The sequence below is a fragment of the Anomaloglossus baeobatrachus genome, chromosome 8 (assembly GCF_048569485.1).
Source record: "Anomaloglossus baeobatrachus isolate aAnoBae1 chromosome 8, aAnoBae1.hap1, whole genome shotgun sequence".
Classification (NCBI taxonomy): Eukaryota; Metazoa; Chordata; class Amphibia; order Anura; family Aromobatidae; genus Anomaloglossus; species Anomaloglossus baeobatrachus.
Genome location: NC_134360.1, coordinates 233,594,852 through 233,620,267, shown reverse-complemented (window position 1 = coordinate 233,620,267; position 25,416 = coordinate 233,594,852). Strand labels below are relative to the sequence as shown.

Genomic DNA, 25,416 nt, shown 5'->3' with positions numbered 1-25,416 from the left:
CTCCCCCCCACTGGCCTTTGCTCGCTCTCCCCCCCCCCCCCCCACTGGCCTTTGCTCGCTCTCCCCCCCCCCCCACTGGCCTTTGCTCGCTCTCCCCCCCCCCACTGGCCTTTGCTCGCTCCCCCCCCCCCACTGGCCTTTGCTCGCTCTCCCCCCCCCCCCCCCCACTGGCCTTTGCTCGCTCTCCCCCCCCCCCCCCACTGGCCTTTGCTCGCTCTCCCCCCCCCCACTGGCCTTTGCTCGCTCTCCCCCCCCACTGGCCTTTGCTCGCTCTCACTCCCCCCCCCCCCCCCCCCCCCCACTGGCCTTTGCTTGCTCGCCTTCTCTCCACTCACTTGCTCACCCTCCATATACTTCAGAGGTCCACATTTTCAACATTACTGCTTTCTGTCAGTGTGTCAGTGAATAGAAATATTCCAATTTTACATTTGGAAGCGTTGGTCCTGCTCACACAGCTGATTGGTTTGTTACAATGTGTCAATGCAGGAAATCCCCTGTGAGCACAAAACAGCTTCAGCATAAACCCCGCTGCAGTCCGTGACCTTCTGCTTTAGCACTATATAGTTACGGACGGCGACCTTCCGTGTGGCCGGGGGGGGCGACCTTCCGTGTGGCCGGGGGGGCGACCTTCCGTGTGGCCGGGGGGGGCGACCTTCCGTGTGGCCGGGGGGGGGCGACCTTCCGTGTGGCCGGGGGGGGCGACCTTCCGTGTGGCTGGGGGGGGGGGGGGCGACCTTCCGTGTGGCTGGGGGGGGGGGCGACCTTCCGTGTGGCTGGGGGGGGGCGACCTTCCGTGTGGCCGGGGGGGGGGGCGACCTTCCGTGTGGCCGGGGGGGGGGCGACCTTCCGTGTGGCCGGGGGGGCGACCTTCCGTGTGCCCGGGGTCGGCGGCCTTCCGTGTGCCCGGGGGCGACCTTCTGAGCGTGCGGGTGACTTCCGCACTACGGCAATGGTCGTTGGTTCCCTGCCTGTGTCCACACAGCTGTGAATTAGCAGCTGCCTGACGGATGAGTTTTGCTGACACGATCGCTGTGGTTACGAATTTAATTTTGAAAGCGATCCTAGCACAACTGTTAATGTCTTTACCGCTGCTGATTTATGACTTGTTAACCCTGTCACTGCCAAGCAGAGAGCGACACCGGGTAAGTGACACTGTAACCGAGCTCGGCTAACAGAGGAAGCCATGCAAAGTCCCACCGGAAAATGCTGATGCTTCAGCACAAGTCTTTTAATTTACTATTCGCATTAACATTTTAAAGGGCTAGTAGTACACCTTAATCCAGCAAGATATAATAGTTCAGCAGCGCTACGGAAATCAGTCACATGAAGATGTACAAATTGTCAGCACTGGAGTAGGGTGATATGAAGTAGTGATCTTTGGCGGCAGATATTGGGCACTATAATGGCTGATAACCGGGAACAGTAGCTTGCACGGCATGTAGATTGAAAGATGTATATGCCTTTTTGGACCTTTTTAACAGCTTGGGTCCCCACAAATTATAAGAAAGGAAGAGTGGCTGCTCTTGGGCGGGGCCTTTTCTGCTGGCTGCTCTTGGGCGGGGCCTTTTCGGCAGGCTGCTCCTGGGCTGGGGCCTTTTCGGCAGGCTGCTCCTGGGCTGGGGCCTTTTCGGCAGGCTGCTCCTGGGCGGGGCCTTTTCGGCAGGCTGCTCCTGGGCTGGGTCCTTTTCTGCAGGCTGCTCCTGGGTGAGGCCTTTTCTGCTGGTCTCCATGGTGATTCAGTTTCTTTTCTCTTCCAGGATAAAGTTGCCAATGTTTGGTGCAGTCTCAGCGTTTTATACAAAATCAAAAGCGTTTTGTCTCCAGAAGCGCAGCTACGGCTCAGGTAAATGCTCCATCTGCTTCCATCAACAGGACGATGCCAGAGGGTTCACATACTTATGCATAGTAGGATGCACAGAGGTGTATATGTGCACACAGATATCTGTGGTTTGCACAGCCGAGTCATTTCACCAAAGACACCGTCTACAATTGCATAGAAGAGCGGATGACCTGTATACATGTGTGGTGCCGGGGGAGACCTGGACCCGGAGGAGCTCGTCTCACGGAGAACCTCACAATTAGGATGAACTCGCACATTGCAGATTAGATGCAGAAATCCAGAAGCTGCTGCCAAACCCTCAATACAGATCCGGGCAGAGAAACGCTAAATGTTTGTGTTTTCTTTCCGCAGTTTGGCCTGCACCGTGCTGGGGGTGCTGCCGTCCTGCATCAAGCTCACCGCGCACCCTACTGTCAGAGGGTTTAAACTGGCTTTGGTAAGGTCTATTTATCCAAGTATCTCTCTGGCCTTGGGGAGCAAGGTGGCCATTCTAGCTCTGGGAGTGGGGGAGTGGTGGCTCCACTCACTCATGCTGAAGGCAAGGACTGCCCCTTTGACTCTTTGGGGGTGGGTCGGGGGCTCTCACTCTGGGGGAGGTGGGACGCGGCAGCCCCTTTCACTCTGGGGGAGGTGGGATGCGGCGGCCCCTTTCACTCTGGAGGGGGGGATGGGATGCGGCGGCCCCTCTCACTCTAGGGGGGGAAAGTATACGGAGGTTTGTCTCACTCTGAGGGGGGAAGGTACGCGTCGGCTCCTCTCACTCTGGAGGTGGGGGGACGCGGCGGCTCCTCTTACTCTGGAGGTGGGGGAGACGCAGCGGCTCCTCTCACTCTGGAGGGGGTGAAGGTACGCGGCGGCCCCTTTCACTCTGGAGGTGGAGGGGACGCGGCGGCCCCTCTCACTATGGCAGCCCCTCTAGCTTATTACATATCTTCTTTTTTTTTTTCTTTTTTATAGGTGACCTGTTCATTATCGTTTTTCTTGTTCTCTTTTCAAGTCCATGAAAAATCCATCCTCCTGGTGTCACTGTGAGTATTCGGTATTCTCTGCTGTCATTCATGTGTCAGTCTATAATACGGTAATATGGAAAGATATTTACAAATCTGTTTGTATATAACAATAGTAGAGAGTCCCACTGTCCAGCGTTCATCATCCGGGCGATTTATTATTTTTCTTTTTCTGTTTTGAACATCAAAGACCCTTTTGCAGGATCCTTTTTACCTTTCTGCCCCTGATGGTCACTCAGCGGAGGTGTTTTTGGAGTTGCATCCAGAAGTGTTGCTCGTCCCGTCTACCATCAGTGTGTAAAGTCCGGCCGTGGTGCATTTGCCGGGCCTGATTGGGCTCTGGCTTGGTATCGACACCTCTGGACCCCGTTGAGTTCACATGGGACAGAAATGCTGCGACTTTTACAACTAGTCAGCTTCAGATCTGTCCGCAGAGCAATACGGCAGCGGAGAGAGGAGGAGACCTTTCCCCTCCACACCCTGCAGATAATTGACTTGCGGTGCGGATTTCTGCATCTTTTGCAGGTCAATTTCTGATGGGAAACATCACAATTTGTTGTGGATTTTTCCCATTGAACTCAATAGAAGATATCCACAGACCAACACGAATGCTGTATAGTCACTGGGGTCCTGGGTTCAAATCCCACCAAGGACACCATCTGCAAGGAGTTTGTATGTTCTCCCCGTGTTTGCGTGGGTTTCCTCCGTGTTCTCCGGTTTCCTCCCACACTCCAAAGACATACAGATAGGGACTCTAGATTGTGAGCCCCAATGGGGACAGTGTTGCCATTGTATGTAAAGCGCTGTGGAATTAATAGCGCTATGTAAATGAAGAAATATTATTATTAGTTTATGTGCACAAGAGGGTCAAAAATAAGATTTCTAGCGGAAGCTCCTTCAGGAAACACTCACTCCTTTAGGGAGTTTTTAGAAAAAAATATATATATATATTTGGTCCTTATATATTGTAGGGTCCCGAACGATCCTTTGTATTCTAGTCCACTGTCAATGACAATATAACCGCTGCTGCCAATCACAGGTTGCAGCACAGACACTTTGCTGAATGGCGGGGAGCAAACAAGCATTAAGTGAGCGCCACAGTAAATAGACCCCGTTTTTCTTAATATTCAGCTTTTTGCAAAACCTGTACCATATCCCGCATGATTGGCTGCAGAATCTGTTTCCGAAGATCCAGCAATAACAGAAGTGTCAGTCAGAGGTGGCCGCACACAAGTCCGGCATCCACAGATCCGAGCCTTCGTTCTTCGGGGTGGGGTGTGAGGCTGCTCGGCTTTTCATGGGGAAACCTGCTGTGCAAATATTTTTCCACTTTTTCCCCCAGAGGTTTGTTATTGAAATGCGTGTGGTGAGGATGTGCGAGGAGCGGCCGGGGAGGGTCTTCTTGCAGACCACTGCTGGGTCTCATTGACTTGTTATCATTGAGATGTGAAGGGCCTAATCTCTGCTAATCCTCCCGTAATTGTCCGGGTCGCCCTGTGTACACAACACTTCACAGGCCATAGATGACCACAAAGGAGGAGGCAGAGGACACGGAGGAAGTGATACCTGGCTTTGTTGTGTTGAGGAAATTGACCTGAGGTTTCTTAGTAACCCTTAAGATTTGTGGGACTACAAGTAACAGCATAATGCAGAGCAAATTTAAATGGGTGTCTGAGCCGAGCACAGTCATCCTTGTTATCAGACTCTATTCACCTGCATATGCAGGTCCGGCTGCAATCAGAGGGATGTAATGAAGACACTTTTAGGCTATGTACCCACGGGACAATGTACCCGCAGATTTTGCCGTGGAAAACCTGCGGATTTATCTGGCTTTTCCATATATCCGGAGGTTTGCGCAAGTACAGACACTCCAAGTTATCCTATGGGATTTGGGGAGTGCTGTATCAATGCTGCGGTATGTGCGGCTGCGGAAAATGCTGCGGATGTCCCGCAGCCACACGTAACTGCATGTCCATTATTCATGCGGAAATATCTGCGGAATTCCCGCCTTTCCACTATGGAGATAGAGGCTGGGACGTCCGCAGGTATTTCCGCCCTTGTCCCGCTTCAAAAAAATATTAAAAAATAAAATATTATTATAATAAATAATAAATATATATATATATATAATATATATATATTATAATATTTTCAATGTATATATATTTTTAATATATACTTATATATTAAAAATATATATATACATACATTAAATATATATATGCGTACATACATTAAAAAAACATTAAAAAATATATATATTTTTTAATGTATGTACGCATATATATATTTTTAATGTATGTATATATATATTTATAATATACGTATATATTAAAAATATAGTGTGTGTGTGTATGTATATATATATATATATATATATATATATATATATATATATATATATATATATATACATACATACATACATACATACATACATACATACATACATACATACATATATATATATATATATATATATATATATATATATATATATATATATATATATATATATATATATATATATATATATATATATATATATATATATATATATATATATATATATATATGTATATATTAAAAAAATAAAATATATATATATATTTATTATATTATTGACCCCAAAGCATTATCTTGTGAGGGACCTCGTATGTAGCTGAAAGGATCTTAAAACAATTGATGGACACTACCTATATAAATATAAATTCTCCAGCAACAATAGTAATATCCAATAGTGTCTAATGATGTACCAATTTGTGTCCCTTAGTATCCAAATAGATGTGTCCAAAAATAAAGGTATTGTTTCAAAAGACAAAAAGTGATAGAATCTCAGATCACAACGTGATGTCCCAAATAGGACAAAAAAAAACCCCAGAGAGCAGTTCCATGGAGCCAGTGAGCTGGAGAGATGCCTCGTGTTTCGCTGTCAAAGCACTTTCTCAGGGGCCTGCCTGTCAGTACAGGTGCATTCACACATTTGTGTTTCGCCTTCCTTACTTGGACAGCTTTGCGTGGACTGGCCGTAGGTCCATGATCCAAACTTGATAGCTTCATGTATACGTATGATGCTGCCAAGATTGGGTTAGGGACCTGATTCCGGTCTGTGCATAGTACGGACCACAAAAGACAAATGTGTTAATCCAGGTCCAGACAAGTGATAAATCAGTCCATGTGCCTAGTGATTTATGTTTTCATTTTAGGGATCAGTGGTGTCGGGACGTCCTTTCCCAGTTAACTGCTATCACTTCTCTAGATGTGGGTCCATCCCTCAGACAACAGGTCGCCTGTAGACCCTAATAAACCTGAGCTGACATTTAAGGTGTTTTCCTTGTATGTGCATTTATAGATGTATAGTTCATAGTGGCTGGTCCACAGTGATACTGGTTAATCCCAGTATGACCAGTAACGGGATGCTTTATTCTCTAGGCCGGCCTGTTTACTCCTCGGCGAGCTTCCTCTGATGGTGACCTGGTTTCTACTAACGTCAACATTCAGGTAAGTTTTTGTTTCTGTAGTGACCCCCTCCCCCCCCCATCTCTTGAGGTCTGACGCTGTCTCCGTGCCCCCCGCACAGCATGCTGCCGCTGCTACAGAAGGATGGGCTGCTGATGGCCTACGTGATCACTACCCTCATCTTCCTCTTGGTCAGCGTGGCCGGCTCGTCGTTTCACCAGAAGTCGTCTGAAGATTCGCTCCGGTTGAGGCCGTTCTGCTCTTCTGTAAGAAGACGAATCTCCTGGTTTAGGCTTCACGACAAGATGGTGAAACGTCTGGTACGTAATCCTGGCCGAGTCCTCCTCGATAACCGTTCAACCACATAATTGCTGCAATGTGTGTGTACACAGCTCCCATGCAGTCCTACGTGTCTCCTTGGCTGCAAACAGACCCTATGCGTGGTGTGACCATGCAGTCTTGTGTTACTCCACTCCCTCTGCCTCTTCTTGGTCAACTACAGACAGTATAAGAAGTGTAACGAATGACTTCGGAATGTGACTACAAACTTGTAGTCTGTAGCCATGGCGACACATAGTTCTGCAGAAGAGCTGTGTACACAAAATGATCGGTTAAAACATAACCCCATGTACTAAGGACCTGGTTATCACTGAGCTGGTGACCCCGGGCTGCACTGCGGACCCCCCTCATATGCTGACTGATTGACCTTTGATGGTCTGCATTGATTATTCCAACACTTATCGCCCGGTGGATCATCGGATATCATTTGCCATCGACTCTACAATTTCCGTGTATTTTAGAACCTGGCGGCGTGTAAGATCCAGTGATCCTACAAGACACGACGCTGCAGTAAATCATCTTGGCCCCTGAGATGCTTCTTGGATGATGTGTGAAATGCTTGGAGGTCACTGGAGAACGGCACATGAGAGGCTAAATCTGCCTCCCCAGTGCTATATATTTACATCAAAACTATGTGTGAGGTGGAAGCGCCTCGGGGTTAACCCCTTCACTGCGGACACTGACTAATTTGTCATCTATTTAGCAACACATTACAGCCCTAAACCTAACAAGACGTCCTCTGTCCTTGCAGTTCTTCTCATCCGTGCTGACGATGGCCGTGTTGACCGTCGCCACTTCTTCCTTGGCTCCGCCGCCGGCGCTCCCCGACCTCTTCCCGGTCCTGATATCATTTGTGTCCTGCAGTCACTTCCTCCTATTCTTCTTCTACTTCAGTATTATTCACATTTGGGATAGTGTGGATGCAAAAAATAAGAAAAAAGGGTCTTAGGGTGGTTTTTTTTTGTGTTTTTGTTTTTTTTTTTTTTTTTACAAAAAAGTGATTTATATTCTAAAATAAATTTTTCTCTCTTTGCAAGGACCCAGAATTTTTGTACATTTTATTTTCTTTAAATGAAGTATGTGCCTCGATGACTCCTGAAGTAGAATATATTTTTCTTTATTTAAAAAGAACCAAGACTTTTTTTTTTTTTTTTTTTTTAAATAAGGATTAATAATTACTTTTTTATTACTTTTTTTTATTATTTTTGCTTTATCAAATATATTTTTTTTCCTTAAATATACACAATAGGGGCCAAAAAAACCTTTATTTTTATTTTTTCTTTAATACGATATGTCTGATAAATTATCAAGGAATATATCTGTTTTATGTTAACAATTACAAGAGTGTAAATATAAAAAAAAGTTGTTTTTGGATCTTTGTAAAATTGTATATTTTTTTACTTCTTAAAAAAAATAAACAATACCTATAACAGCCAAAGGAGTGTTTTTTGTTTGCTTTTTTTTTCCACAATATGGTTGGCAAATGAATTCTTGAAATACCTTTTTTTTTTTTTTTTTCTTTTTATCCAATAGATGGTTGAAAAACAAAATGTAAAAAAAAATAAAAAATGGTACGGTATGTGTCTGTACATATATACTGTGAGTACACCCTTCACATATTTGAAAATTTTTATTATAATATATATATATATCTTTTCATGGGAAAACACTGAAGATCTGACCCTGTGATACAATGTACAGTGTCAGTGTGCAGCTTGTGTAAATAACTCAACACACAGCCATTAATGTCTAAACCGCTGGGAACAAAAGTGAGTACACCCCGGAGTGAAAATGGTCAAATAGTGCCCAATTAGCCATTTTCCTTCACCTGTGTCATGTGACTTATTAGTGTTACAAGGTTTCCGGTGTGAGTGGGGGGGCATGTGTTACATTTGGTGTTATCTCTAACACACTCTCTCATACTGGTCACTGGAAGCTCAACATGGCTCCTCATGACAAAGAATTCTCTGAGGATCTGAAAAAGAGAATTATTGCTCTTTATAAAGATAGCCGAAGCTATAAGGAGATTGTCACCACCCTGATTCTGAGCTGCAGCACGGTGGCCAAGAGCATACAGCGGCTTAACAAGACAGGATTCACTCAGAACAGGCCTCACTATGGTCAGCCGAAGTAGCTGAGTACACGAGCTAAGCGTCATACCCAGAGGTCGTCTCTTGAGAATAGTCATATGAGTGCTGCCAACATTGCTGCAGAAGTTACAGGGGTGCAGGGTCCGCCTGTCAGTGCTCAGACCATACACCGCACCCTACAGATGTTACAGGGGTGGGGGGAGGTCCGCCTGTCAGTGCTCAGACCATACGCCGCATACTGCAGAGGTTACAGGGGTGGGGGGGTCCACAAGTCATTGCTCAGACTATACTCCGCACTCTGCATCACATTGCTCTGCATGGCTTTTTTCCTTGACTGAAGCCTCTTCTAAAGATGATGCACAAGACAGCCACAAACAGTTTGCTGAAGACGAGCAGACTAAGGATATGGATATACTGGAACCGTCCTGCGGTCTGATGAGACCAATATAAACTTATTTGGCTCAGATGGTGTCAAGTGTGTGTGGTGGTAACCAGGTGAGGAGTACAAAAAGTGTGTCCTGCCTACAGTTAGGCATGGTGGTAGAGGGTCATGGTTTGGGGCTGCATGAGTGCTGCCGGCTGTGGAGGCTACAGATCATTGAGGAAACTATGAATGACAACATGTTCTGTGACATACTGAAGCAGAGGAGGTTCCCCTCCCTTCATACTCCAACATGATGATAACCACGAACACCTCCAAGATCACCACTGCCTCACTAAACTAAACGGAAGGTAAAGGTGCTGGATCGGCCAAGCGTCTACAGACCTAAACCCTAGGGAGCATCTGTGGGGCCTCCTCAAACAGAAGGTGGAGGAGCGCAAGGTCTGTAACACCCACCAGCTCAATGATATCGTCATGGGAGGAAGAAGAGGATCCAGTAGCTCCTGTGAAGCTCTAGTGAACTCCAGGCCCAAGAGAGTTAAGACTGTGCTGGAAAATAATGTGGCCACACAAAATATTTACACTTTGGGCCCAATTTGGCCATTTTCACTTAGGGGGTGTACTCACTTTTGTTGCCAGCAGTTTAGAAATTAATGGCTGTGTGTTGTTATTTAGAGGGCACCAAATTTACACAGTTATACAAGTTGCACACTGACACTGTACATTGTATCACAGGGTCAGATCTGCAGTGTTGTCCCAGGAAAAGATATAATCTTTACAAAAATGTGAAGGGTGTACTCACTTATGTGATATACTGTATGTGTGTGTATATGTATATAATTTCGGTAAATCCTACCAACTTTTTGCTGCTAATTTGTGGCAAAATTGAGGATTTAGCAGAATTGTCGCAGCTTTCATCCCCTCGTGCCAAAAGGCAAATCTGCAACTTTTCTGCAAAAAATGTAGGATCAGATCTGCCGGAAAATCCGCTCTGCAAATTATAGTCAAGGTGCGCAGGTAGCCTAATGGTTCCCTAGCGCGGTAATTCTGAAGTTAGGTTAAATATACAGTGAATCGATTGCAAAAGTATTCAATCTGCTGCCAAAGCCTCTCCTTTTTTGGAATAAAAAACAAAATCCCACTTTTTTTCTGCGCCGTATTTCCGTTCCGATGCACTACTTCTTATTTCCCCCCCCCACCCCCCCGGTATGTATAATTTTTTTTTTATACTAAAACATTGCAATTAGTAAAAAAAAAACAAAAAAAAAAAACAAAAAGAAAACCAATACAATAATGATATAAAATAAATTATAAAAAAATATATAAAAATATATACTTGTATTTAGAAGCCTCCTGACAGGTGGCTTTGTATATGTGATGGGGAACTTAGATTTAGTCCAGTTGGATACTGTTGTATATGATAGCTGTATATGGTGCTTTAAAAGCAAAACTAAATAATGCAAAATTAAAAATTTTGGTAAGAAAATCTGAAAAGTATTGATTACATAAAATGTGCTGCAAAATATGTCCTATGAATTCACACTGCCAAGGGAGTAATTTAAAGTTCATGGGCTCCAATTATTGCAAGTCTTGAATAGCATTGGTCTTTTTATATAGGCCAGATGAACCTTTTGGAGCCCCCCCCCCCTCCCCTCCAGGGTCCTGGTGCGACTGCAACCCATGCACCTATTCTAGATCTATCTAAACCCGATATTGCTCCCTGCACTGTGATGCCTCAATCCCGCCACCTTGCCCAGTTTCCAAACCGCGCCTTGCCCTGTCTCTCGGCGCCTCACTCTGTTCCCGGACCTTGGCACCTTGCTCTGCTTCCGCATCCCGTTACCTTGCGCTGTTCCCGAATCCTGGCGCCTCACTCAACTCCCTGATCCCGTTTCCTCGCTCTGTTCCCATATCCTGGTGCATCGCTCTGTTCACGGATACCGTTACCTCACTCTGTTCCCATATCCTGAGGCATCGCTCTGCTTCCGGATCCCATTACCTCGCTCTGTTCCCGAATCCTGGAGCCTTGCTCTGTTCCCGGATCCTGGCGCCTCACTCTGCTCCCTGATCCCGTTTCCTCGCTCTGTTCCCATATCCTGGTGCATCGCTCTGTTCACGGATACCGTTACCTCACTCTGTTCCCATATCCTGAGGCATCGCTCTGCTTCCGGATCCCATTACCTCGCTCTGTTCCCGAATCCTGGAGCCTTGCTCTGTTCCCGGATCCTGGCGCCTCACTCTGCTCCCTGATCCCGTTTCCTCGCTCTTTTCCCATATCTTGAGGCATCGCTCTGCTCCCGCATCCAGTTACCTCGCTCTGTTCCCGGATCCTGGGGCCTTGCTCTGTTCCCGGATCACAGCACCTCGCCTGGATTTCACCGCTTTGCCCCCTTCTTGAATCCCGGCACATCACCCTGATCTCTGTGCCTGCCCTGTTCCCAAATCAAGCGGTCTCACCCAGTTCCCAGACCCTGCTACTTCACCTTGTTCCTGGGTCCCACCACCGTACCCAGATCCTGGCTCTTCGACCCGTTTTTGGATCCAGGTGCCTTGCCCAATTCCCAGATCCTGGCTCCTCGCCCCGTTCCTGGATCCTGGCGCCTCGCCCTGTTCCTGGATCCCAGCACCTCAACTTGTTTCCAGATCCGAGCTCCTAACCCCATTCACGGATTCCACCACCTTGCCCAATTCCCAGATCCCAGCACCTCACCCTGTTCCCGGATCTTGGTTCCTAACCCCATTCCTCGATTCCACTACCTTGCCCAATTCCCAGATCCCAGCTCCTCGCCCCGTCCCAGTTCCCAGCTCCTCGCCCCGGTCCCAGTTCCCGGCTCCTCGCCCGATTCCCTGATCCTGGCGCCTCACTCTGTTTCTTGATCCCACCGTTGTTCCTGGCTCCGTCCGGCAGAATGAGCTGCTGATGATATTGAGAATCCTAATGTAGTGTGACCGGCCCCACATTGGATTGGATATTGATCACGGACACCGGCGTCACATGGGAGAGATCTCGCTGCGGGTTTATTGCTGAAATACATTTGGTAAACGTCATCGTTCATCTTCTTCATCTGTTAGCGGCTCGTTACGTCTTATTAGAGGGCAGTTTTCTGTGCGTTTATCACGGCTGCAGATCACACGGTGTCATGTATCACTGAAATAATCATAAACTAGAAATACATTTTTTGTCTTTATTTTTTTCTTGTGCTTTACCATCTACACAATAACATATAATGTCCAGTACACACACAGCAATGTAGCTTAGTGTAGTGTGATAGAAGTCCAATGGCATCACTAAACCTTGCAGACAGGGTGCCGCAGATTAGGGGAGCGTGCACTTTATATTTTGTGGGTCTTGATCTACTCCAGAACTTTCAGGTTTTGGGGATATCTATGGGCAACATTGAGTTTCATCTCCTCCAAAGATTTTCTATTGGGTTTAGGTCTGGAGACTAGGCCACTCCAGAACCTTGAAATGCTTCTTACAGATCCACCCCATAGTTGCCCTGGCTGTGTGCTTCTGGTCATTGTCATGATGGAAGACCCAGCCAAGTCCCATTTTCAGTGCTTTTACTGAGGTAAGGAGGTTGTTGGCCAAAATCTTGCGATACATGACCGCATCCATCCTCCCTTCAATACGGTGCAGTTGTTCTGTCCCTTTGTAGAAAAACGCCCCCAAAGTATGAAGTTTCCACCCCCATGATTCATGGTTGGGACGTTATTTGGGTTGTTCTCATCCTTCTTCCTCCAAACAAGGCAAGTGGAGTTGATACTAAAAAGTTGTATTTTAGTCTCATCTGACCACATGACTTTCTCCAATGCCTCCTCTGGATATTCCAAATGGTTATTGTTTTTTTTTTTTTTTTTTTTTTTTTTTTTAATCCAATCAATTTTTATTGTAGGAAGTTACATTACAAAGAAAGGAGAAATTCAGGTATCATTGGCAATAATACACAAAGAAAACAACGCTGTAACATGTGGTAGTGTCACCTTTGATTATGATTCACATTTCCTGTCACACCACCACCAATCATGTCTGATGCAAGTTGCAACTTTTTTAGGTTAATCAATACCCAATACGTATAGAATCAACCTACCAATTTACTCTTTAATCCTCAAAATGAGGAATTCAAACAACCAGAACCAGAGAGTAAGAAAGGAAGATAAGAAAAGGGAGGGGAGAGAGAGGTGGGGGAGAGGGGGAGAACCATGGATGGTTGCAAGGAGGCAACCAGGGAGGGGGAGGGGGGAGGGAGGGAATTGGATGGCGTTTTGGGGTAGCCCGAGCAGTAACAACAACAGAGATTTAAACACCTTGAATATTGACATGTGGTATGGGTGAACTCCCTGCGTAACACACACTTTGAGCCTATTTGACCCGTTTTTAATTATCAACAGTTTGCCCTGGAAACAGATGCCTGACAGGGGATGCATATACAGAGTTTAACCACGTGTCCCAAATCTGAAGTATTTTGTTTTTGGCGCGGATGGAGTGAGCCAGACAGAACTCGTATTGGCATTGGAGATTAATTCGGTTATATAGTTCAACTAATGTAGGCGTCTTTGGGGATTTCCAGTGCAAACTTATGCAATATCTGGCAGCTACTAGAATGTGAACTAATAAACCCCTGGATTCCCAAGAGAACTCCTCTATACCCACGTTTAGCACTGCCAGAGCCGGATTCGGATTAATAGGATTGCCTGTCAGCTCACCCATCAGGCCAAACACCTCCAACCAGAACGAGAAAACCTTGGGACAAGCCCACCAGCAGTGACCAAGAGTGCCCCTTTGGAGGCAGCCCTTCCAACAATGTGGCGAATAATTTGGGAGGAACTGTGCTAAGTTGGCTGGGGACCGATACCATCGCAGGTGTACTTTTTTCAGTTGCTCCAGATGATTTATACACTTGGAATATTTTTGTATATTTGCTGATGCCGAGTGCCAGTTTGAAGGTGAGGTAGAGACACTCAACTCCACGTCCCATTTATTCATATAAGGAGATTTTTGCTCTTCGGGGGGGTTATTGAGCCATTTGTATGTCGAGGAGATACCTTTGGATTTAATTATCTTTTTAAATACCAAAGCTTTTGTTGTAGGTAACAGAGGATTCGACTTTGAAGGAAATTTAGAGGCCAGAAAATGACTAATTTGGATGTGTTGATAGAAACAGCCCTTTAAAGAGGGGTGTTCCCGTACTATTTCATTAAAGGGGTTAACACCCAAATCAGAGTATAGATCCGCCAGCACTGTAATGCCCGATCCCTCCCACCTGGCCAGATTCAAAAAGGGGATTTGAGATTCCAACGACTTGAGGGAAATCTCTGAAAGAGGAATCTGAATCTTATGAATCAAGTCATTTCGCCAGACCTCCAGGGAGGCTGACATGGTGGGAACACACGGGGAGAACCGTGAACGGCTCAAATATTCTGCTTCCATCATTCTTCTGACCGAGCCCTGGCGGGACAGGAAATTTTCAATCTGAGCCCATCTATGTGAATTACCTGGACGCCACCATTCCTTTAGTGATTCAATTAGTAAGGCTTTATAATATGCCGTTATGTTTGGGGTGCCCAATCCCCCTAAGTCATATGGGGGGTATAACACTTTACCTGCGACCCTAGCCCTTTTATTACCCCAGACAAATTTGTTAGTCAACGATTGAAGTTTCATCAGGGTTTTGTGAGAAATTTTGATGGGAAGGCATCTGAGCACATACAATATTTTGGGTAAGAAAACCATTTTAAAGGACTGTATCCTGGCCATCCAGGACAATGATATTTTTTCATATCTTCCCAATTCCTTTTCTAAATTTTGGATCAGAGGTTCCAAATTTTCTTTAATTAACATCTGCGATGGTGTCAGCTTAATACCCAAATAAGGTATCCCCCTGTCGCACCATTTGAATTGAAAGGCCCCCTCCAGCGCACTCCTGGCCTCCGCCGGTACATTAAACGGCAGTATCAAAGACTTTGCCGCATTAAGCTTATAATACGACACTTTAGAAAAGTTTGATAATGTGTTCACCACTGCTGGAATCGACACTGCAAGGTTAGAACAGGAAATTATCACATCGTCTGCGTATAAACCAAGTTTATGTTCAAATTCCCCAACTCTTATACCAGAAATGGCTATGTTTTTTCGTATAGCTTCCGCCAGAGGTTCTACCACTAAAGCAAAAATAGCGGGAGACAATGGACACCCCTGGCGGGTGCCATTACTTATTTGAAATTTAGATGACAGAAACCCCGATGCCAACACTGACGCATTTGGGTAAGAGTAGAGGGCTAGAATGGATGACTTGATGTTCCCCAAGAACCCGAATTTTGTTAGAACTCTCTCCAGGTATCCCCAGTGCACCCTGTCAAAGGCTTTTTCAGCATCAAGAGACAGGAATGCACTGGGTTCACCCGATATCTCCACCAGTCCAATCAAGTCAAGCATCCGTCTGGTGCCATCCTTAGATTGCCTGCCTGTCACAAACCCAACTTGGTCTGGAGCCACTAAGGTCGGGATCACTTTGTGAAGTCTATCTGCCACTAGTTTGGCATAAATTTTAACATCACAATTTAGGAGTGAGATGGGCCTAAAATTACCCGGGGTGTCTGCAGGTTTCCCTGGCTTTGGTAGCGTGATAATTATCGCTTCTAAGTTGTCTGGAGAAATTGACCCTTTATTTTGCCAAAAATTGAAGGTTTTTGACATAAAGGGGGACAGAGTGGATGTAAATTGTTTGTAATATTCGTATGGCAGCCCATCGGGGCCCGGGGCAGAGTTAGACTTAGTCATTTTGATGGCACCTAGGATTTCATGTGTAGTAAAGGGAAGATTAAGTTCCTCTAATTGCTCATCTGAGACCCGGGGAAGATCCAGGGTGTCTAGGAAACCCTGTATATCCACTTGAGTCGGCTGTGACGTATTGGAATCATATTTTAGATTATACAGGGCCTCATAGTATTTCGCAAATGCTTCTGCTATTTCAATGGGATGTCTAGTGATTGTTCCGTTCGGGTCCCTCAGGAATTCTATTTTAGATTGGATCTCACGTTTTTTCGTCCTTCTTGCCAATAAGGACCCCGCTCTATCCCCCATAGCATAAAATGTCGATCTATTTTTTTTAAGATTATGTTCGTATTTTTGCAGGAGTAGGGATCTTAGTTGGAATCTATGGGTTACAATTTCTTTAGTCAAGTTAGGGGATGCTTTGGCTTTATTCAGGGATTCAAGGTGATGAATACGGGTTAATATATATTTAATATCTGCGTCTTTTTTCCGTTTTTTGGATGGAGGCTATTTTTATGAGCTGCCCTCTGACTACGGCTTTATGAGCAGCCCACAGGGTCTCGTCAGAAATTTCCCCATTATTATTAAGTTTAAAATATTCTGTTAACACTGACTCTACTTCATCATGTACCTTCTGCCTACCAAGCAAGCTGGTATTCAGTCTCCACCTAGGGGAATTTTGAACATTAAAGCTACCCTGAACAGACAAAGAGATCGGCGCATGATCTGTCCAAGTAATTAAACCAATATCAGCTGCCACACAATTACTTATAGATTTGATGTCGACCAAAAAAAAATCAATTCTACTGTATGAGCGGTGCCTGGAAGAGAAGAACGTATAGTCTCTTTCTGATGCGTGCAAATATCTCCAGATGTCATGAAAATGGAATTCATTGATGAGATGCTTAAGTTCCTTAGCATGTGGGATGCTGGTGTTGGAGCAATCCATGGAGCGTATTACAGGTATATTAAAGTCTCCACAGATGATTTCCGCCCCTGTGGCAGTATCTTTGAATGCTTGGAAAAATTTCCTAGCAAAGTTCAATTGTGATGAATTTGGGGAGTAGACCGTTGCCAAGGTATAAGGGACGCTGTTGATATAACAAGACAAAATAATATATCTTCCATCCGCTCCATAACTGACATTTATCAATTTAAAGGCCACTGAGTTCTTTATTAAAATGGCCACTCCTCCTCTTTTTTTTGAGTCATTAGCAAAAAAGGTGTGTTGGAAGCTTGAATGAAGTAGCCGTTTATTATCTGTGGAAAGAAGGTGGGTCTCCTGAATGCACGCTATATCACAGTTAGATGCCTTGACCTCTCTCCACATCATTGACCTTTTTGCTGGGGAGTTGAGCCCGTTCACATTAATAGACAATATCTTAATTCTCATATTGGAGCCGCAGGGGGGGTTGAATTCCCAGGAACGCCATCAGGGATGAGAGGGGCTAGACCAGCAAGGAATTGAGAGAAATTTCCAGAAAAAATTAAGGAACATTTGTGAGAAGAGGAACAAAAACAAAAAAATTCCAACAACACCGGTTTGCCCCGAATAGGGTGCCCGGTGTATAACCGCTCGCCATAGGCGAGGACATCAGGGGGGCTACGTGACATCCCGTGTCACAGGAGCAGGGACAGCAGGTGCCATAAGCAGGAAGGAGTCCCAGCTAAGCTACTGACCATTCAGGGTTAATCCTGTCTGGAGGGCCTCTATGATTCTCCTGCCCACCAGGGTTTGGTGGGTGGGCTATTCCCCAGTCATCCAGCAATTTGCCCAGCTGAGAAGGAGTATGACATATGTGAGTGCCTCCATCTTTGAAAATTATCATCTTCACCGGAAAACCCCACTTGTACTTGATGTCTTGATCTCTAAGGAGTTTAGAAAGGTGGGCAAATTCTCTTCTTTTATTAAGAGTTGCAGCAGAAAGATCTGGGAAGATTTTTAGTCCCATGAAAGTGTCTGGCAGGGCTGGATTTCCCCTCAGTGTGTGCAGCACAGCTTCTTTTGTTTTATAGAAATGAAGTCTAGCCAGGACATCTTTAGGCAGAGCTGGATCTATGCCTTTGGCTTTAGGGACTCTATGAATCCTGTCCACTATCAGGTCTCTGGTGTCCCATCCAGGGAGTATAAGCTGCAGAAACTTGTGGAAGTATTCCTGGAGGTCTTTATCTGCTACTGATGAGGAAATCCCTCTGATTTTTAGGTTATTTCTTCGGGATCTGTCCTCTATATCACTGATTTTAAGTTTTAGTGCCTCCACCTCCTTTTCCAAAGCTGTGTTAGCATCTATCAGATTGTTATGTGATGTTGCAAATTCAGCCATCTTAGTTTCTACATGCTCTGTGCGAACCCCTAGAGACCTGATCTCTTCCTTCAGCTCTCTTACTATTTCTCTGAGATCAGCCTGCAAGGAAGCCCTCAGCGTTTTCAGCAGAGCTTGCATTGTTTCCTCTGTCAAAGGAATGGCTGTGCAGCCTCTTAAACAGCCTGTTTCTCCCTGTGAGGAGTGGGAAGAAGCTGAGTGGGAAGCCATCTTGCTTGGTGAGCAGAGATCCCTATCCAGGGGGTAGAAGTCTGTCAGTTTGGCTGGAGTGCCAGTCTTTTTAGGTCTCCCCTTAGGCATAGCTGGGGGCTGGGGTTACTCACACCTCCTGTAGCTGGTAATCCTGTTAACTGTGAGCTGATAAGAGCCGGTTTATCCTGCTTCAGCACAGAGCTCTCCTTCAAGCAGCCGTCGCCATCAGCCTGCAGGCCACGCCCCCCAAATGGTTATTGGTGATCTTCAAATGGGTCTGGACATGTATTGGTGTGAGCAGGGGGACCTTGCGTGCCCTGCAGGATTTTAATCCATGACGGCGTAGTGTGTTACTAATAGTAATCTTTGACATTGTGGTCCCAGCTCTCTTCAGGTCATTGACCAGGTCCTCCTGTGTAGTTCTGGGCTGATTCCTGAAATTTTCAGAATCATCCTTACCCCACGAGGTGAGACTTTGCATGGAGCCCCAGACCTAGTAATATTGACAGTCATCTTGTGTTTCTTCCATTTTCTAATAATTGTGCCTACAGTTGTTGCCTCTCACCAAGCTGCTTGCCTTTTATCCTGTACCCCATCCCAGTCTTGTGCAGGTTTACAATTTTGTCTCTGGTTTCCTTAGACAGCTCTTTGGTCTTGGCCATGGTGGAGAGGTTGGAGTGTGATTGATTGTGTGGACAGGGGTCTTTTATACAGGTAACGGGTTTAAATAAGTGCAATTAATACAGGTAATGAGTGCAGAGTAAGAGAAAAATAACAGGTCTGTGAGAGCGAGAATTCTTGCTGGTTGGTCGGTGATAAAATACTTATATCATGCAATAAAATGTAAATTAATTATTTAAAAATCATACAATGTGATTTCCTGTCTTTTTTTTCATTCTGTCTGTCACAACTGAAGTTACCTACGATAAATACTACAGACCATCTCCTTTCTGTGTAGTTGGGAAACCTTGCAAAATCGGCACAGAATCAAATACTTATTCTCCCCACTGTATGTAGTCACAGCGTGAGGCCTCAGCTTCATGTGTCGGCTCTGTCCACTGTCCTGACATCTGTTTTTGTCAAGAATTTTATTTTCCCATGAAATACCAAGTTTGGAGCCTCTTTTCTTAAAATGTTTGCTGCAATGTTCCTCTGCTATTCCTCCTGGTAAATGATGAGTCAGTTGACAATTGGATGTTATTACGGTAATTGGATGTTACTAGCTGTGAGTGTGTTGGCAGTGTCGGTGTGTATAGACGCACCATTTTGATAAAGGGAGGTAAAACCTAGTTATCAATTTATTCATCCATTTCCAGGAGGAATAACAGAAGAGTGCAAGCTCTAATGAAGGAAGCTGCAGAATTCTTATTTCCAGAAGTAATGATTGGTTTTCCTTAATGATTGTGATTAAAGACAAGTTGTTTTTTTTTTTCTATAAGAAGAATTATGTACTTTCGTCCCTCTGTTATTCCTACTGGCAATGTATAAATATATAACTGAGGGTTATGATTACTTTTTGTCAGAAGGGTATGTCCCTATATTGTCTGACCAGCCCAGGCCTTGTCAGTGTTTTTATTTGCACTCTTTTGCAGATCTATTGTTTTTCTCTCTGGAGGAGTCATCCATACGTTGCAGGGTCAGAGCCTGGATTTCCATGAGAACTGTGTAATTCCTCATCTCCCCTGCGGAGGTGCTGTAGGGAAATCGAGCACTTGCCGTCAGGTTCTCCCGCAGATGGCAGCTGGTTTCTGGAGGTCGCCCGCTATTTTCTGCATCACTTTTTTTTTTTTGCATTCCACATGTTGAGCTCCTGGGGCCGGGTCACCTTCATTTCTACTTGTATCCGGCGTCTCTTGTCAATGTTATAAATGTGCACCGTCATTTATCACGTCCCGTATGGCGCCTCTGCATTGTACAGCTGAAATCTCCAAGGCCGGCGTGGTAATAACCGGCGTGTGGACGAGGCCGGTGCTGATCTAATCATCTTCTGGCTGCGGCGGATCGCTACGTACTTATCAATACTGCGAGGACGGGCGCTGCGAGGACGAGCGCTGCGAGGACGGGCACAACTCACACCGCAGAGGGGAACTGGCAACAATGTAACATGGTGCAAAGAAAAATACACAAGTGCCCTAATTATAATATTTATATATATATATATATATATATATATATATTTATAATATATAATTAATATTTATTGAGTAAATGGACTTGGTACAAATTGAAAATGTCAAATTTATAGGAATTCTATGAACTTGAAAAATTTGACTAGTCAAAAATGGTCACTGCCGGGTTTTTTTTTTTTTTTTTTTGCATCATAGAAGCCGCGAATGACCTCGGACACGGCCAGGAAGACATAATGTTTGCAGCTATCACATCACCTGGTGTAGTGCAGCCAATCACAAGCAACTATTAGAGCCTGTATAAAAGCAGAGGCTGGGAATGCAGCAGCTGTTCACAAATAGGGAGATAAAGCCATAAAAAAAACACTGAAGAAACTGTACAGCCAGTGTGTGACAGCGCAGCAGGGAAGGACGGATGCCATCGTGAAAATGATATCTTCTACATTTTTTGTACTCAGAAGTATCACTGTGTTATCTGTGGTGTTACATAGGACTGCAGGTGACATCTACCACATTATCTGTACTTAGCGTTATCACTATGTAATCTATAGTGTTAATGGTTTCTTTTCTTGGGGGGAGGACAAATATTTGTCTTGGGCCCCTGATGTTTTCTGGTGCTGGCATCACCCCAGTTGTATGGGAAACACAGATGTAATTCAAATTGGGATTTGCTCCCGTTTGTAAAAACACATCAGACAGTGCAGAATGGGGTGGCTCCGTCTGTCGCTATCTGGGCGCACGTGTTACAATCTTCGGGTGTTTGAAGAGTAAAAGCTTCTACCAATTTGTAGAAAACAGATAAAAGGGAACCTGTCACCAGATTTGACCCCTATAAGCTGCGGCCACCACCACTGAGCCCTTATATACAGCATTCTAACATGCTGTATATGAGCCCAGGCCGCTGTGTAGAACGTAAAAATCACTTTTATAATACTCACTGGGGGGGTCCGGTCCGATGGGTGTCGCTGCTCTCCGGTCCGATGGGTGTCGCTGCTCTCCGATCCGATGGGTGTCGCTGCTCTCCGGTCCAATGGGTGTTGCTGCTCTCCAATCTAATGGGTGTCACTGCTCTCCAATCTAATGGGTGTCACTGCTCTCCAATCTAATGGGTGTCACTGCTCTCCGATCCGATGGGCGTCGCTGCTCTCCGATCCGATGGGTGTCGCTGCTCTCCAATCCGATGGGTGTCGCTGCTCTCCGATCCGATGGGTGTCGCTGCTCTCCAATCCGATGGGTGTCGCTGCTCTCCGGTCTGATAGGTGTCACTGCTCTCCGATCTGATGGGTGTCACTGCTTTCCGATCTGATGGGTGTCACTGCTTTCCGGTCCGATGGGTGTCGCTGCTCTCCGGTCCGATGGGTGTCGCTGCTCTCCGGTCCAATGGGTGTCGCTGCTCTCCAATCTAATGGGTATCGCTGCTCTCCGATCCGATGGGTGTCGCTGCTCTCCAATCTAATGGGTGTCACTGCTCTCTGATCCGATGGGTGTCGCTGCTCTCCGGTCTGATGAGTGTTGCTCCTCTTCGGTCTGATGGGTGTCGCTGCTCTCCGGTCCGATGGGTGTCGCTGCTCTCCGGTCCGATGGGTGTCGCTGCTCTCCAGTCTGATGAGTGTCGCTGCTCTCCGGTCCGATGGGTGTCGCTGCTCTCCAGTCCGATGGGTGTCGCTGCTCTCCGGTCCGATGGGTGTCGCTCCTCTCCGGTCTGATGGGTGTCGCTGCTCTCCGGTCCGATGGGTGTCCCTGCTTTCCGGTCCGATGGGTGTCCCTGCTCTCCGGTCCGATGGGTGTCGCTCTCCTCTCCGGTCTGATGGGTGTCGCTGCTCTCCGGTCCGATGGGTGTCCCTGCTCTCCGGTCCGATGGGTGTCGCTGCTCTCCGGTCCGATGGGTGTCGCTGCTCTCCGGTCCGATGGGTGTCGCTGCTCTCCGGTCCTATGGGTGTCTCTGCTCTCCGGTCCTATGGGTGTCTCTGCTCTCCGGTCCGATGCGTGTCGCTGCTCTCCGGTCCGATGGGTGTCCCTGCTCTCCGGTCCGATGGGTGTCGCTGCTCTCCGGTCCGATGGGTGTCGCTGCTCTCCGGTCCGATGGGTGTCGCTGCTCTCCGGTCCTATGGGTGTCTCTGCTCTCCGGTCCTATGGGTGTCTCTGCTCTCCGGTCCGATGGGCGTCGCTGCTCTCCGGTCCGATGGGCGTCGCTGCTCTCCGGTCCGATGGGCGTCGCTGCTCTCCGGTCCGATGGGCGTCGCTGCTCTCCGGTCCGATGGGCGTCGCTGCTCTCCGGTCCGATGGGCGTCGCTGCTCTCCGGTCCGATGGGCGTCTCTGCTCTCCGGTCCTATGGGTGTCGCTGCTCTCCGGTCCGATGGGTGTCGCTGCTCTCCGGTCCTATGGGTGTCTCTGCTCTCCGGTCCTATGGGTGTCTCTGCTCTCCGGTCCGATGCGTGTCGCTGCTCTCCGGTCCGATGGGCGTCGCTGCTCTCCGGTCCGATGGGTGTCGCTGCTCTCCGGTCCTATGGGTGTCTCTGCTCTCCGGTCCTATGGGTGTCTCTGCTCTCCGGTCCGATGCGTGTCGCTGCTCTCCGGTCCGATGGGTGTCCCTGCTCTCCGGTCCGATGGGTGTCGTTGCTCTCCGGTCCGATGGGTGTCGCTGCTCTCCGGTCCGATGGGTGTCGCTGCTCTCCGGTCCTATGGGTGTCTCTGCTCTCCGGTCCTATGGGTGTCTCTGCTCTCCGGTCCGATGCGTGTCGCTGCTCTCCGGTCCGATGGGCGTCGCTGCTCTCCGGTCCGATGGGCGTCGCTGCTCTCCGGTTCGATGGGCGTCGCTGCTCTCCGGTCCGATGGGCGTCGCTGCTCTCCGGTCCGATGGGCGTCGCTGCTCTCCGGTCCGATGGGTTTCGCTGCTCTCCGGTCTGAACGGTGTCCAATTGGTTTTGCTGCTCTCAGGTTCGGTGTCTCCTCTATGCGGCTTCGCCGTCCCTCTTCTACTCAGCCCAGTCATCCTACATCATTCACACAGGCCGACATTGCGGTCCTGCGCAGGTGCACTTTAATCTGGCCTGCTGAGGGCAGACAAAGTATTGTAGTGCACATGTGCGGATAATCTTTGACCTTTCCTCGCACCTGCGCATTACAATACTTTGATCTGCCCTCAGCAGGGAAGACAGAAGTGCGCCTGCGCAGTAGCTAAATGCTGGCCTGTGAGGATGACGTTGACGCGTCATCCATACTGGGCTGGGAAGGAGGACTGAGATTGCAGCAGAGAGGAGGTGCCAAACCGGAGAGAGAAGGCGCTGGACCGGAGAGCAGCGACACCCATCGGACCGGAGAGCAGCGACACCCATCGGACTGGATTGCCGCCCCTTAGGTGAGTATTATAAAAGCATTTTTTATGTTATACATGGCGGCCTGGGCTCTTATATACATTATTTTGGAATGCTGTATGGGCTCAGTGGTGGTGGCCGTCGCTTATACGGGCCAATTATGGTGACAGGTTCCCGTTTATTATTATTAGAAAGCAAGAACTGTGTGTGCAACAATGACAAACCAACTTTGGAGCGTACCATAGCCCTGCACAAATGGAGCAGATTACAGCCACACAGACACGGGAATTGGTCACTGTTGTTTCAAAGAACTGCATAAATCAAACAAATATAAGAAACTTTATATTTATATTTTACTTCCTCCCCTTATGAGCCATTTCCCCATACCCTTCCCAGCTGAAATTCTTTCTTCATAAGACTGACTGCCAGGTCAATGAAGGATCAGATTACAGCTGCCTATTAATGTCTATGGAGAGGGGACCATCTGTTTTCTACTTATTCTCAACACAAGCACAGTACTAGTAGCTCAGTACTGCCGCATAATGTCCTCCATGGTGCGGTTTTCTCATGTTTTCTCTCCCTCCCCCACCACCCAAAGTGGGTTCACAGCCACACTTCTCAGTACTGCTGAATATTGTCCTCCATGCTGCTGTTTTCTAGTGTTTTATCTCACCCCAGTGTTGACTTCACATCTACACTGCTCAGTACTGCTCTATAGTACCCTCCACAGTGCTGCTTTCTCGTATTTTACCCCCCCCCCAAAGTGTTGGCTTCACAGCTACACTGCTCAGTGCTGCTGTATAATGTTCTCCATGCTGCTGATTTCTAGTAAGTGTTTTATCTTACTCCAGTGTTGGATTCACAGTTAGATAGCTGAGTACTGCTGTATAGTGTCATCTATAGGGCTTCTTTATAGTGTTTTATCTCCCCCAGTGTTGGCCTCACAGCTACACTGCTCAGTGCTGCTGTATAATGTTCTCCATGCTGCTGATTTTTAGTAAGTGTTTTATCTCACTCCAGTGTTGGATTAACAGCTAGATAGTTGAGTATTGCTGTATAGTGTCATCCACAGTGCTGCTTTGTAGTGTTTTATCTCCCCCAGTGTTGGCTTCACAGCTACACTGATCAGTACTGCGGTATAATGTCCTCCATGCTGCTGTTTCCTACTCAATGTTTTATCTCACCCCAGTGTTGGATTCACAGCTAGACAGCTTAGTACTAAGGTTTAATGTCCTCCGTACTATGGTTTACTAGTAAGTGTTTTATCTTACCCCAGTGTTGCCTTCATAGCTACACTTCTTAGTATTGTTGTATAGTGTCCTCCATGGTGCTGTTTTCTAGTAAGTGTTTTATCTCACCCCAGTGTTGCCTTCATAGCTACACTTCCCAGTACTGTTGTATAGTGTCCTCCATGATGCTGTTTTCTAGTAAGTGCTTTATCTCACCCCAGTGTTGGCTTCACAGCTGCACTGTTCACTACTGCACTATAGTGTCCTCCATAGTGCTTCTTTCTAGTGTTTTATTACCCCCCCACACCCTAAAGTGTTGGCTTCACAGCCACACTTCT

At 46.7% G+C, this 25,416-nt stretch overlaps 1 protein-coding gene across 2 annotated transcripts in view; it reads left to right on the top strand.

Moving 5' to 3' along the window:
• Positions 1-7,893, top strand: part of ALG6 (ALG6 alpha-1,3-glucosyltransferase) — a 39,852-nt gene extending 31,959 nt beyond the window's left edge. For both annotated transcript variants that reach the window (XM_075321146.1, XM_075321145.1), the window contains exons 9-14: positions 1,758-1,843; positions 2,192-2,276; positions 2,798-2,868; positions 6,280-6,348; positions 6,428-6,626; positions 7,397-7,893. In XM_075321146.1, the coding sequence (XP_075177261.1) occupies positions 1,758-1,843; positions 2,192-2,276; positions 2,798-2,868; positions 6,280-6,348; positions 6,428-6,626; positions 7,397-7,594 (708 nt within the window). In that variant the 3' untranslated portion in view covers positions 7,595-7,893. The remainder of the gene's footprint in view (positions 1-1,757; positions 1,844-2,191; positions 2,277-2,797; positions 2,869-6,279; positions 6,349-6,427; positions 6,627-7,396) is intronic.
• The last annotated feature ends 17,523 nt before the right edge of the window (positions 7,894-25,416 follow it).